Source organism: Cryptosporidium sp. chipmunk genotype I, assembly GCF_004936735.1.
Source record: "Cryptosporidium sp. chipmunk genotype I strain 37763 chromosome Unknown contig_38, whole genome shotgun sequence".
NCBI classification, from domain to species: domain Eukaryota; phylum Apicomplexa; class Conoidasida; order Eucoccidiorida; family Cryptosporidiidae; genus Cryptosporidium; species Cryptosporidium sp. chipmunk genotype I.
This window is the reverse complement of record NW_027125609.1, coordinates 12432-26798: the sequence shown is the minus strand read 5'-3', so window position 1 is coordinate 26798 and position 14367 is coordinate 12432. Positions and strand designations below refer to the sequence as shown.

General features: G+C 32.3%; 6 protein-coding genes across 6 annotated transcripts; 3 read left to right on the top strand and 3 right to left on the bottom strand.

Annotated features, from left to right (window-relative positions):
• Positions 1-585: 585 nt before the first annotated feature.
• Positions 586-1665, bottom strand: ELE39_002981 (putative low complexity; the record flags this gene model as incomplete). The annotated part of the gene is made up of 1 exon (XM_067346085.1): positions 586-1665. One exon carries the CDS (start codon positions 1663-1665, stop codon positions 586-588), a length of 1080 nt encoding a protein of 359 aa, XP_067200585.1.
• Positions 1666-2719: 1054 nt separating this feature from the next.
• On the top strand, positions 2720-4252 carry ELE39_002980 (uncharacterized protein; the record flags this gene model as incomplete). The annotated part of the gene is made up of 1 exon (XM_067346084.1): positions 2720-4252. One exon carries the CDS (start codon positions 2720-2722, stop codon positions 4250-4252), a length of 1533 nt encoding a protein of 510 aa, XP_067200584.1.
• Positions 4253-4464: 212 nt separating this feature from the next.
• Positions 4465-6540, bottom strand: ELE39_002999 (uncharacterized protein; the record flags this gene model as incomplete). Its single annotated transcript, XM_067346103.1, has 1 exon — positions 4465-6540. One exon carries the CDS (start codon positions 6538-6540, stop codon positions 4465-4467), a length of 2076 nt encoding a protein of 691 aa, XP_067200603.1.
• Positions 6541-6804: 264 nt separating this feature from the next.
• Positions 6805-7203, top strand: ELE39_002998 (multi-pass transmembrane; the record flags this gene model as incomplete). The annotated part of the gene is made up of 1 exon (XM_067346102.1): positions 6805-7203. One exon carries the CDS (start codon positions 6805-6807, stop codon positions 7201-7203), a length of 399 nt encoding a protein of 132 aa, XP_067200602.1.
• A 555-nt stretch (positions 7204-7758) lies between these two features.
• Positions 7759-10200, bottom strand: ELE39_002997 (putative apicomplexan-specific; the record flags this gene model as incomplete). The annotated part of the gene is made up of 1 exon (XM_067346101.1): positions 7759-10200. The coding sequence occupies one exon, from the start codon at positions 10198-10200 to the stop codon at positions 7759-7761; it is 2442 nt and encodes an 813-aa protein (XP_067200601.1).
• Positions 10201-10733: 533 nt separating this feature from the next.
• ELE39_002996 (cullin domain containing) lies at positions 10734-14357 on the top strand (the record flags this gene model as incomplete). The annotated part of the gene is made up of 1 exon (XM_067346100.1): positions 10734-14357. One exon carries the CDS (start codon positions 10734-10736, stop codon positions 14355-14357), a length of 3624 nt encoding a protein of 1207 aa, XP_067200600.1.
• Between the last annotated feature and the right edge of the window lie 10 nt (positions 14358-14367).

Below are 14367 nucleotides of genomic sequence, written 5' to 3'. Positions count from 1 at the left end.
AGTTGGATTGAATCCACGAGTTATCTGGCCTTCAAGACTTAGGTCAGTGGATAAATGTATTCATAGTAACTGTGATAATGATTTCCTCATTATATTTACTTGTATTTATAACATTTAATTTGTATAATTTATACTTTAATATGGTATTATCCCAAAAAAGGTAACTGACTGCTCATCTTTGCACACACTTTCTAGCGCCAACTAGAAAAATTTAATTTATTATAAATTAATGTTACCAAGAATTTCGGATTGGATAATATTGCTTTTGAATAAAATTTAATGTTCAGGTGTAAATAATGCTACTTTGAATTTTATACTCAGCTTTCAAAACTTATTCATTAGAGGAACTTATTTAGTCTGGAATTGGCATTATGTGGGGGGAAACTGACTTAATTAGTAGATGATTTGCAGAGTAATTTTGCTGCGAATTAAAGTGTAGCACAAAATTATGATGAATCAAGTTGATAAGATGATTAGGGTTAAATGGCTGGTTGTAGAATGAGTGGATGGCCTTGGTAAAGTATTGTTGATAAATCAAGCAACTTGAGTTTTGGTGCTGAGCCACGGGGCGTTTATAGTCAAAGTTTATTCCAGACTCTTTACAGTATAGAATGATGAAGTATGGCAATACCCTATAGTTTCAAAGACTTCTGGTAGTTCATTACCTTTATTTATTGAGATTTCCTCGGTCTTTTGGTCTGGTTTTAATCTAGTTAATGATCTATTTACAAGACGATCTGAAGAGTCTTCAGAAATTTGTGTCTTTTTAGAAGTTAAACCTAGAGACCAAGAGTGGGAGATATTTTGTGCTCTATTTGAGTTATATTCTGGTATAAGAATTGATTTTGTGGGTGAATTTGAGTTGGAGTCGAATATGTGGTCAGTCTGTGACTTAAAATTAGACTGAGAATAATGACTAGACTCTAAAGAAGAGTAAAAGCTGGAACTTAGATGAAGATTAGGAATTCCTTTAGTTTGTGACCCAGAATTCAAATTGGTGCTTGAATTTGATCTAATTTTTTGAATTGAATTAGAATTAGAACCAATACTAACGTTTATATCAAAAATTTTAGTATTAAAATCCTCTAATATCCCAAGTTCATGCTCTCTCTGAAAGTTATAAAAGAATAAATTATATTCATAATTTCCATAACAATAGTAATCTTGAATTTCATTTGAAAGCAGATACTTTTCTTCATAGTTTTGTACTTCCTCAAATGATAATAAATCCAATATTAAACTCTCTTCATCTCTATTCTTTGCTATTGGATTTTTTGGGAAACTTTTTACACTATTATTTAAATCTTTTAGATTAGTCAGGTTATCAAGTTTATTAATTTCAAGTGAATAGACCTCATCATCTTTTAAACTAGCTCTTAATTTACTTGCCTTATCTACAATACCATTATTTAGTTTATAAGTTGGATGCCTTATATGTACAATCCTTCTCGCATCGTGAATACTAATTTCCTCAAGTAGTCCTTTGCTGCCAATGAATCGCCCATATCTTTCCAAATTCCTTATCTGTTGTGCTACCAAACCATCAATATTCATCATTGATTCTTGGAATGCCATTTCTAACATTTCTATCAGATTTTTTAACAAGTTTTTTACTGTATTATTCTCCTGATTCCTTAATATTTCACGTCGCATCAAATACTCCATCTTAATATCTTAAATTTGCCGATTTTTTTTTCTCAATTTATTTAACTTAACCTAATCTTTTTCCCACAGTAAAACAAATTACTATGTTAATGCATGACAAATTGTGCTGTGAAATTTGGCGCCTCTTGATTTTACTGTTTTTTAACAGTTAAATATGATTACTTGATCATTTTTATTATTACCAAAACCCAACTATTCTTCATTTACATAGGTATGCAAATTTGTATGCAATTTCAACTATAATGTCATTATTAATTAATCTTCGTTATTTACATTTAAAAAAATCACTCTACCTTTGACAATATTATTGTTATCATTGTTCTGCAAATTAAATTTTATTTTAAATCATAATTTATATAATACTGAATCATTTAATCCGATTATTTATTATTTCAAAATTATGAATTTATCCACATGTAAAAGTTAAATTCTATGCCGGTATAGTATTAACGTCCACTCACTTGTTTGCAAATTTTGACATGTAATATTCACTTTCCATATACCGGTGTTTACATGCAATCTGTTCACATTCGCAATTATTTTTTTTACTAATATTTACCAGAAAAGTATGAAACAGAACTATAAATTTTATTATTCATTCTAAAAAAAATAAATATTGATAAATTTTTAACATAAAACCTGAAGTTTATAATCACAAAATTATTAAAATTGATCAAATAGGGCTTCTAAAGTCAGTATTTTTTACTAAAATATGAAATAAACTGTATTGAATTATTACATGTTTAAGTAATATTCGCATGCAAACATCAACATTTATGGTAAAATAAATCCTAGGACTTGGCGGCAACTCATATTTCTGTTGATTTCCCAACGAGGGGGAAAGCAATCATGCAGTTTGAAAAAGTATTAATAAAACAAAAAACGGCAGGTCAAAAAGCACAATATTTATTAAATTTAATAGAAAAAACATTATATATTGATAAAGTAACTGATCAACTTCATTTCTTGTTGTATACTGAAAACAAAAGTTTTTATACAAATCTTAATTTACAATAATAACTAAGACTAACATATAAGAATAAAGACAGTTAACATGGAAAGAAAGAAGAATATGAACCAGTTTATAGACGAGCACTCTGTTTCCCCTGATCATTATTGTAAAGAGAAAAAATTCTCTTCCATCAAGTTTAAAAGTGAGAAAAGTGGACTTGTACAATGTTACCACCATTTTAAAGTAGAACCAAACCAAACAAGGAAAGGAACAGCTTTGCTAATACATGGATACTCCTGCCATACTTTAGCTGAATATATGAATATTGTGGAGAAAAAGGAAACAGAATTCAACGAAATTAATGTTTCTGAAAATGATTGCACTCAAAACAATGATCCTTTCAATAAATCTCAATTCGCTACATCTTATAATGGAAGTTATATTCAATATTTCAACAAGAAAGGCTATGATGTTATATCACTAGATTTAGAAGGTCATGGATTTTCACAAGGACTTAAGTGTAACACTGAAAACTTGGATAATAACTGTTTTAACATCATACAAATGTTAAAAATAGAATTACTTAAACATTCTGGCGATAAAAATAGTGAATTACAAAATTTTCAACTTTCATCATATTGTTGGAATGATGAAAATCCTACTAACTATGAATTAAAATATGAAGAAAAAGGTAAAATTGATAAAGAAAATGAATTCTTTTTATACTCTTCCAAAATACATAAAGTTAATGTTAAAGATACTACTAACAACTTGAAAATGAAAACATGTACTCATTGCTCTGACTCAGAATGCTGTTTCAAAGACACTTTTGGAGAAAAAATTATTATTTGTGGTATTTCAATGGGTGGAGCTATCGCTTTAAGGCTTGCTGAGCTTATTGGCCAAACATGCCAAGAAGATAATCTGGATGGGTTTAAAGATAAATCTATTGTTAAATGCTTAAGGTCAAGAATTGTTTGTATTGTCTTGCTTTCACCTATGTTAAGCTTGGAGTCTGTTAAGAAAAAAACATTAAACAGATTTATGCTTCCGTTACTCTCAATCACATCCTATCTATTCCCAAATTTACAAGTTGGCTCTAGAACAAACAATCCAGTTTGTGATTATATCTCCTCCTTTTCGAAGAACGATCCCTTATACTATAGTAGAAGAACTAAGGCCTTAATGTGTAAAACTCTTTTAAACTATACTGATCTAGTCAGAGATAATTTACATCATTATCCAATTGATATTCCTTTATTAATATGTCATTGTGTCCACGATACATTGACTGACTTTCAAGGAAGTGAAAGGACCATTCATTATTTTAATCAAATAATCAAAGAAATCCAACAATGTGAATCTAATGAAAATAACATAGTATCGGAATTTGTATTATGGCCAATCACCTGTAAGAAGATGTGGCATATATTAACCAGAGAAACAGGATTTCAGGATTTGCTTGAAAAGATTTTGGAATGGGTATCGAAAAAAGAATCTTCTCACGAAAATAAGTGTAAAAATATTAAAAGATCAGGAAAAAACTTGAACAGCGAACTAATTTTCAAATCCCTGAGAAATAAGACATTTTTTAAACAAAATCTAAATAATAAAGACATTCAGGTAACTAGTTAATACCTAAGATTGTACATTACAATATAAATCACGTTTAGAGATAATAGGGAAAATAGTTTATAAATTTCTACTTTTTAAATTTGTAATTCAATTCTATATGATTGATATTTTAAGCATCTATTATATAATTTGAATAAAATGTTAACTTTCAAATTAAATTAAACTTAAATTAATAATTATATAAAGCCAACGAAAAAGAATAAAATCTTAAATCACCTAATTCTTTGCTTAAAAGTCTTCCAATACGAGTTTATTGTATTAATATTTCCCCCAATCTTTGACTTACTACTACCATCATCGCCCTGAGGATTAATAAAAGTCTGTTTATTTTGATTCTCGATAGAACTTTCGTCCAAATCTCCATTCAGAGGCTTTAAATCTTTGTGCTTTCTTGCCCCGTATTTTAAATCAGCGTTAATAACTTCCAAATTGCCAACATAAGAACTATATGAAAGTAGTTGTTTCCTTTGCTTTTCAATTCTACTCCTCAAATTATTGATCTCAATTTGATAGTTGGTTTCTGTTTGCGCCAAAGCCAGCTTAGTAGATATTAGCTCTCTTTCAATTTCTTCAAATCCATAAGAGAAATTATGACCTGACGACCCTCCTTCCGAATTTTGGTTATGATCCACATGCTTACTTGCACTCTGAATTCCAGTTCCAATATCATCATTCATAGAAGCAGTCATTTTATTAATCTTATTAACTGTAGTATACTCTGAAATATGGCTATTAGCAGTAGCAAAAAAACTTGGATGTTTTGGGTTAGAGAAGATTTCTTCTTCAACTTCATCCTGAATTCGTCCATTCTTTTTATGAAGTTCAAGCTGTTTAGTAAGGTCTTGAATTTGATTTTCCAATTGGGCAATATATCTTTCATATTTAAATCGATCGGATTCTCTTAAACGTCTCAACTCATCTCTAATTCCAGTAAGCTCACTAACTTCCTGTTGCAATAAACAATAGTCATTCAAGCCTACAAATTTCGTGCTGTTATTGGTTTCAATGCTGTTTTTGTCGTCAGGTTTATCACTCAAGTCTTCAGTATTCCTCAAAATCATGATTTCACTCATCAGATCTGCCTCCCTCTGTTTCCAGCTCTTTTCCTGCTCCGAATATATCTGTAGCTGTTGTTTTAAAGAATTAATTTCCATGTTGCATTCATGAATCTTTCTTCTATTTTCCTCCTGCTCCATATATAACCGTTGTGTAAGTATCTCAAAAGATGTTGATGACTGAGGAGATGAAGCTTTTGTAATCCCCTGGTCTGAAGCAACTTCGAATGCCTTAAAGTTTTCCATTGATTGACTTGATATTTTAATCATTGGATTCGGGTAATAACTTGGAGTAACTCTTTGACTACCCTCACAATTATTAATTTTGCTAAATCCACCAGTAGTTGCCTTTGATTCATCTTTATCCTGACTAATCTCATTTTTCTGAGACTCTGAATTCTCATTATTGACTTTAACATCAATAATAGTGGCAGTTTCAGTTAACTCTTCTGTCTCTCTAATTGTTTCATTACTAACCTCAATGTCCTCTTTGATTGAAAACATTGGAATTCCTAATGTACTTTCACAAGATAACTTCTTATCCTTTTTATCTAAGTTTTTTCCAAGAAGTATCTTTTGAGTAACTCCATCGCTCTTAATAGAAGATAACTCATTAACACCTGCAAAGTTGTTCTTAAATTCACTCAAGTTTTGTACAGGATTCTCAGAAATCTCACTGTAAACGGTAGTAAATCCAGACATCATAGAAGCTGTATCATCAAATCCCTCAGAAACTTGACCTAAAGAAGAACATGTGATATAAATCTCAATATATGAATTTGGGTCCGAACATTTAATTAGTGGAATTTCAACTTTTACCGGCTCTGAAGTTTCATAACCTGATAATCTATAACTATTTGCAAAGCTTGAAAGCTCTAAAGGGACCTCTCCAACCAGTGAAACTAGAGGATTGTCTTTGAATTTACCGTATATAGCAAGTCTAGAATCTTTTGGCAAAAATATTTCAGAACTTGGTTGTGCCTTTCCTTGTTTCTGAGAGGATTTTTGAAAAAGTGTTGCAATCAAGATCATTGGCTGGTAAAAAGGATGTATTATACTTCCGTTAACACATGATACAGCCTCTTTTCCAGAAATCCTCTTTGGGCCTCTTATCCAATCAATAGTAATTTCACACTGCTCATGTAGAAATATATGAAGATTTTCAACCTTCAAATCAAACCTGAACTTCTCTGCATTTTGACCAATATGTTTCACTGCCCTAACCAGTCTCATCTTCCAAAGCTACAGGTTTTATACTTTTTTTGATTTTTTTTTTTATCAATTTAATTTTAAATCCCAAAATTCATATAGAAAATTCAAGGTAAACATTTCAGCGCTCAGATCTTTAACAAGAATTGTTTTTGAATAATCAGAGTAAAAATTGAAATAATAGTAATCATAATAAATATTTAAATATTATTACAATACTTCCTTATATATTAACTTTTATTGTCTTTTTGTTCAATATTACACCTTATTGGTCTTTGTAATCGAAATATGGCCGGCCAATCAGCGAAAAGAATAGCTAAAGAAGCTGCCAAATACACATCAATTTACCTATATATAATGATTTCTTGTATTTCCATTCATTTTATTTTTAAAAGACTCTATAACCCATCAAACATACTTGGAAAAGCAGGCTTTGGATTCGCAATAATTTTTTCTATTTACTTGTTTACGTACTCCAGTATTAAGTCTCGTTTAGAAGTCGGAGTTGGATATTCAATGTACCAAGATGTATATATTTTAAACTCTTTGGTTGCGATATTATCCATAATATCAAACTATTTTTGGTGTATTTTTTGTCTAATCCCAATTTATATTATCTACAAGATTGGAAGATTAATTATTAATTGGGTATTCACCCCTGAGCCTGTAAGTTTACAAACTGATTAGGGAATATTATTTAGCATTGATTGAATATATTCTCTATTAATCATTTTATCATCTTTAAATATTAACCCCCCAATCTTACCATAATTGTTTGTTTTAATATCTAATAGGAAATTCAAATCCCTAAAAAACAAAAGACTCCAAAGCATAAGTATCATTAATTCCACTTTAACTAAAATCAATTCGACTTATCTTTTACCCATTAGCTTTATCTTAAAATTGTATTTTAATTAAATTTTGGTGCCATAAACTTCTTTCTTTCTCTCTTCATCTATATTCATCATTAATTCTCGATTTCATTGTTTCACTTCTCAAATTTCCAAACCTGCATACACATGCACTTTTCCTTCTGATGCAAATTTTTGCAAGTGCATGTGGACGATATAACCGGTATAGGAATATAACACGTAATTAAAATAATTATGTGGACAAATCTATAATAGAGGAAATGAAATAATTAAATTAAATACAGAAAATAGTGAATAATATATATGAATAAGTTATAAGTTTGGCTGGAATTAAAGTTTGGAAGGAATTGAATTGTAATTTAACAATTCACTAAGAATTTATCATTTTAATTGAATTACGGAGCTTAATCAAGCAGTTCAATGCATGTTTATTTTCATCATTCTCAATAATTCTGCAAATGATTGTTGCAGCATCTATAAATTCTAGGAGAAAACTGGGATTTTCAAAAAACTCAAAGTCCTTATTTTCCCAAAGCAAACTTACTCTCTGAATGATGCACAAAAGAGTATCTGGATTAAACTGATGCTGAAAATATGAAGAAAGTTTGTTCAGCTTTTTTTCAAAGAGTTCACAGAATAAGTCATCCCAGTGTAAAATTAAAAAGTTTATGGTGCCCTGAAAATCAAGAATTCCTTGTTTATCTCTCTCTTCAAATTTATTGGCTCCTTTAGTATTTCCAATCTTAGAATACTTCCATATATGATCACTATCAACTAGGCCTTGGAGAACTGTGGAAGTATTGGAGAATCTTGAAGAGTTTGAAATATTTGAAGATATTCCGCCTTTGGATAAAGTTGAAGATTTCAAATATTTAACCAAATATGGTGCAAGGATCTGAGCGAGTAACTGTTGCCCAATTAAAGCAATTTCAAAATGAGAATGATATTTTTCACTCACTTCAGGCTCATTATCTTCCAGAAAGAAACAATTCATCTGGCAGGTTGACAATCTTCTTGAGCAAAGATTCCTTTCTCCTGGCTCCAGTCTATCATCATCATCATAAAAGTAAACCCTAGCTTTTGATCTGTTTCTTCTGCAAATTCGAGGATATATGGAATTCAAGATTGAATTGCAATCATTCAATCCCCCAGCACTGCTGGAGACTAGAATTGTTTTCTCATCTGGAGCCCAAACTTTTCTAAATATTTCACATCCAATTGACCACTCAATAAAAAGAGAAATTGAATCAATGTTTCCACAATACTTTGGATGCATATTTACGTTACTGCTTGCAAGAAGAGAAGAAAATAGAACTCTTGGACTATCTAAAATGATATTATTATAAAGAAATATGTCCCCTTCCTTGCAAGATATCACTCTTTCTGGCTTAATATATTCAATAAAGTAAGGCAAAACATCTCTGGCAAAGTCCCCATGTGCATCAAACTGCTCATCTTTTCCAATAACATTATATGAGTCAGAATCACGACTGTAAGATATTCTTAAGTAAGTATTTCTCTCACCATTTTGTGTGGAAGAGATACTTTCCGGGCCCTTACCACTTTTTCCTGTCAAAGTTTCATTATTCTTCCCAAAAATTTGGTCCAGAATATTCTCGCTCAAGTTCTGCTTTTCCTCACCAGTACTTCCTCCAGAAACTACATTCAAAAAGTTCTCTGAAAAAATGGCCTTAACAGAGATTAAACGTATCTTTGGAGGTTTGGATTCATCTATTATATGAAACAATATGTTTCCATCGTTGAAGTTCTCACAATGAGATGATATTGATAAATTATGAAGATCATGAAAGCCTCTACATGAAAGGCTTGGGGTAAATCCAGCAGGGAAATCCCATCCAAACAAAACCTTACCAGCATATCCGGAAACTCTATAAACTATATTCGCCTTGAAATCTGCTGAAAAAAGAGATTCACAGCTGGCTCCGAACTCCACTACGCTATTTGCATAAATAACTTCCGGGGGGAATTCTATCCACTGTCCTCCCGAAACTAAATTCACCATGGAATAAGGAGAATATGGGCCTCTTGTTATCAAACTTTCATTGTGACTTTCTATATGCATGCTGGGAGTAACTGCTGATGAAATGGTCGAGTTTGCCAAATTCCTATTCCTGAACCTTTCGCTATCGCTCTTATTTGCTGCAGGAAGCTGTAAATTTAAGTCAAAATCTGTCAAGTTCACAATTCTAATGTAAAGAGAGCGAGGATATGTCCTTAATCTCTTTATCCACTCATAATAGTTTGAATTCAACCTCTTATTCAATTCAAAATCATTCCTAATAGAAGACCTCTCCTTATAGTCTTTTGAGTCCAGTCTATCCAGCAGCTTGTTCCCAGATTCAGTCTCCCTTATATTAATATGAGTCATTAATCTCTTGCAAGATCGCTGTAACCCGTTTGTATTATCCAAGTAAAAGATCTCATTGCTCCCTGTCCCAGACCCACCATTCCTCATCTCACCATTGTTTTCACTGGCCTTACTTGTGCATCCTACAAATTTTTCATCTCCTTCAATTATCCCAGTCCAAACATTAGCCTCGCAATCTCCGATTAATCGAGATTCATATTTATAACTAAAGAAATACTCCAACCCGTTCACTATAACAGAATACACAACGTTGCAGCCCAAAATACTTTGATAAGTGGCACTTGAACATACAAATGATGTCATCATTCCTGAGCTAATTTTTTCTACTGGATGGTAAATCCATTCTCCCCTATCAAGTATCTGTACATACCTGAAAAAAGTTAGTCGAGTATTATTCTTAATAACCACCTCCAGCTGCTCCATTTTCACTAAAAAAATGCCGTTAACCCCTCTTCAATGTAATTATCTCAGTAACAAACTTTTTCTCTTGGCTAATTTTCAGCTTTCTTTTATCGTTTCTGTAAGATTTGCTACTATTCTAATAGAGAATCTCGGTTGTAACTCTTCTTGGTTATGTTAAAGCTTAAAGAAATGAGTAGATCTGTGGCTTTCTTATGTCAAAAACTATCCCTCCACATTTTAATATCTTCTCTTTCACGTTATTAATATTCGCAAAATCTTTCTTTTGCGTGCTTCTGCATTGCTTTTTTAGTGTGTGGGGAAACTTTGGCGCCTGACATTGTCATTTTTTTAAATACACGTGTTCAAAAAATTTAATCAGAATTTTAATTTCTTGACAGAAAAACTGAATTTCTGTAAAAACCGAAAGCCTCAGGAGCTTGAAAAGGATGGATATGCTTTGGAGCTTCTAATATTCAGGTTTTTCAAGGGGATTGATCTTTACTGGGACTTTTGAGGGTTTTTTTTTTCAAAACTGGTCATTTTACTGAAATTCAATGCATTTGGAAAATCCAGACATTGTACAGAGGGGGAAGGAGGATTTTGAGAACGAAATAGAATTCTTTCTAGCGAAACTATATGAAATTAATCATGAAGATGAAGCTATGTCTTGCAAAATCAACTCATTTAAGAGGATGAGGCTAACTAAAGAAAGCGATTCCAAGAGAGTCAATCTGGAGAGAACTCGCCGTTTGATCACTCATCTATGTAACCATGGACAATACCAATTTCTTTATGATACTTTTAAAAGGAATTATTTCGACTTATGGACCAGTAACATGCAAGCAATCCAACAGCATGAATTGGTTTCAATAATTCAGAAAATGGTTCAAAAAGACGGCACTGTAGGTCCGGAACTCTTTGAATTTATATACAATACTCTGTTCTACCAGACAGACTCCAGAGAATGGATCCAAAGTGGGATCCTGGATGAATACTTGAACATCTTCACAAAGTTTTGGTGCCACCATAAGAGATCTACTCAAATCATTTGCAACGTATATTTGAGTTTTGACTACATGTATAAGCATTATAGAGCGACTATGAGTGTTTCTAATAAGGAGAATGAGTATCTTGGTTTTGTTCAAAATGCCAACTCCTTCCTAAAGTCCATCATTCTTTGTGTACATCCTACAACCTATCACTCCTTTTTGATAGGATCAATACCCATTTCCTTGGTGGGATTGCTATTATCAGTTTTTTTGTCTTTAAATGAAGTGAGAGATTTCAGCCATTCTAGTGGCACTTCTTTTATTGAAGGGCTTAAGGAGGCCATTGAAGGTAAATATGAAAAGACTTTCTTCATGCTCAAGAAGATCTTTGAGATGTTCATTGAACTGCAAATCATTAACCAGGACTTGAAGCAGCTTTACTTGGAGGTTCTGAGGAGGTACTACTTGAAGGTATTCGAGGATAAGAAATCTCTAGGCTTTAAGGACTTTGTCAACTTTGTCAGAGAAGCTTTGGAATTAGAGAAAGGTTTATTGGTTACATATAATAATAGAGATTTACTCTATAACAACAGTATTGGTAGCTCAAGTTCAAAACTTAATACTTCCCTTCTATCTCTGGTTCACCAAGATCAAAAGATCCTTCTGAATGTATATGGAGACAATTTTTCAACAGATATCTCCAGCTTTGGTCGAAATGGCGAAGAAGATGTGATAAACTGGGACTTATTTGTCTTTAACGTGGAGCTCAACATCTTGGACGTTCTAGTTTCTGATGATATTATTCACCACTACTCCAAAAGCAATCAAGGACAGAGCTGTCTCACCAAGCTTGTGGCAGATGAAGAGTTTGAGATTTTGACATTTCTTTTCAATGTATTTAAAAGGAAAAGCAAAGATCAACTGTTTAGAAAAGAGCTAGAGAGATGTATTGTTGAGCAGGGACTCAATTTAGTCAGACAACTACCCAAGTATCGATTCTTAGATTCAGCTGAAATGAAGGATCACAGAAGGACAAATTCTATATTCGAGACTTACTTGGGGAATCTGAGAGGTTTGTTGGAGTTATACTTAAAGATTGAGAGGGTCTGGAAAAGATCTTTTATGGAGGATGAGAAAATTCGTAACTTGTGTATAAATGAGGCTTGGGTACAGATCTTGAATTGTGAAGATACCTTGGCTAAAGAGATAATGCGAGGATTTTCGCTTTTGATCCACCACATATTGGTTAGAAGCTATTACTTTCATCAAGGGGAAAACGTAGACTCAAGATCAGGTGGTGCCCAAAAAAGACTCTCTAGAGTTAATTTGGATATAATCAGTTGGAATGTAAGTGCTTCTTCTAATGATAATTCCCCGGAGGGAGCCAGTGATGGTAGTGATATTAAGACTAGAGAGTATTTTGACAGCATTATCTACTTGTTTAAATGCAGTAACTACAAGGATTACTTCCAAAAATACTATCATCAGCTGCTGTCTCAAAGAATGGTTTACTACTTTACAAACAACAGAGTTGGATTTGGAGGTAATCAGAGAGAAATCCTAAAGTACTACCTTGACTGGAGTGCAACCTCAGCTTTGGGGAGCAACATAGAGATGCTAATGAACAAGGTTGATATTTATGAAATTTATCTTATGAAGTTACTTTATATTGAATGTGGCTATACCTTCATTAACAAGTCAAACTTTGTAATTAAGGACTGGTTTGCCTGTCAGTCAATCTTTAAATTTTATTTGCTGGAATCTATTGGGCATGGTATGGCACCAAATGTTGATATTTTAGAAAACAGTAATTCCAAGTCCGCTCTCTTGAGAGAAGATAAAAAGCTTATAGTGGAATTTGGCAATTTTTCTCAAAGAAAAAAAAGAATCACCGAAACTTTGACTACTTCAATTTGCGAAGAAATCCACTCTTGGCTTAAGTCAGAAGATCTTAAAATTGGGTACGAGGCTTCATCCCTGGATGGTGTAGGATTGGCTGAAGGCGACGAAGTTGGTGACTTCGTCATTTCGAGTGGTGTTCCCTCTGAGATCCAAAAGAGTCAAGAGAATGAAGAGCTTGAGAAAGAAAAAGTTCTTAAAAACATACAATACGACGTTCCATTTTCCTTAATTGTGCTATCTTCATCAAACTGGCCCTTAAGAAATTATATTGGTGGAACAGATGGCGCCAAAAGTAACAATATTACAAAAGATCAAAGTTGTCTGTCATTAAACTTTTTGGAATGTGAATTGTTTTCTAAGCACATTGGCAATGCAGATATTCAACGTATTCGCAATGAAATACAGCTTTATCAACATTTTTATACCAAAATTTACTCAAGAACTTTGACTTGGTCTTATTCTTTGGGTACTTGTATAATGGACTATTGCATGCATGAGCTTGGACGCCAACGTCTGAAAATGATTTTAACTTTGCAGCAGGGAATATTGTTATTATGCTTTAACGAGAAGAATAACTTTGTGAGTTTGAGAAGAGATCAGTATTTGGCTTTTAAAGACAATATTAGTAGGTTATTTGACCCAATTAGACTTTTTGTCTCTCGAATGGGATTGGATGGAAGGTGGGAAGAAGTGGTAGAAGATAAAGAGCTCGAGTTACCACCACTTTTAAAGTTGTTTGAGTGTAATAGAGACGAAGATAATGTAAAGATTGAGTATAATTTGGATTTTGATACTGCAATAAGAACTCATGTAAGGTCTGGTGAGCTTGATCAATCAAAAAGGTGTGTGCTGAACTATGCTTCAGGCTTAAATACAATGGACTTTAGTTCAGACTTTTGTTTGGATTATATATATAAGGAAAAGGACTATTTGGATGAGAATATGAGCAGGAAAGAGAAAGCAGGGAATGAGAGAGAGGGAAAATATAGCTTTGAATGTGATAGCTTAAAGAGTAATAACTACATTTCTTTGTTTAAAAACAACAAGTACCGAATAGAGGCAATAATAATGAAATTATTAAAACATAAACAAAAGTCATCACTTCTAAATATAATACAAGTAGTAATGAAGGAGTTTTCCTTGATTAGTGATTGTAATGTTGATAATATTCATCAAGACAATAAGATAATCAATGGAGAAATCTTGAAGATTTTGAACTCTTTAATACAAAGAGATTTGATAGAGATTGATTCAGAAAATGAACAATTCTATAACTATGTACCTTAGATTTCAGAAT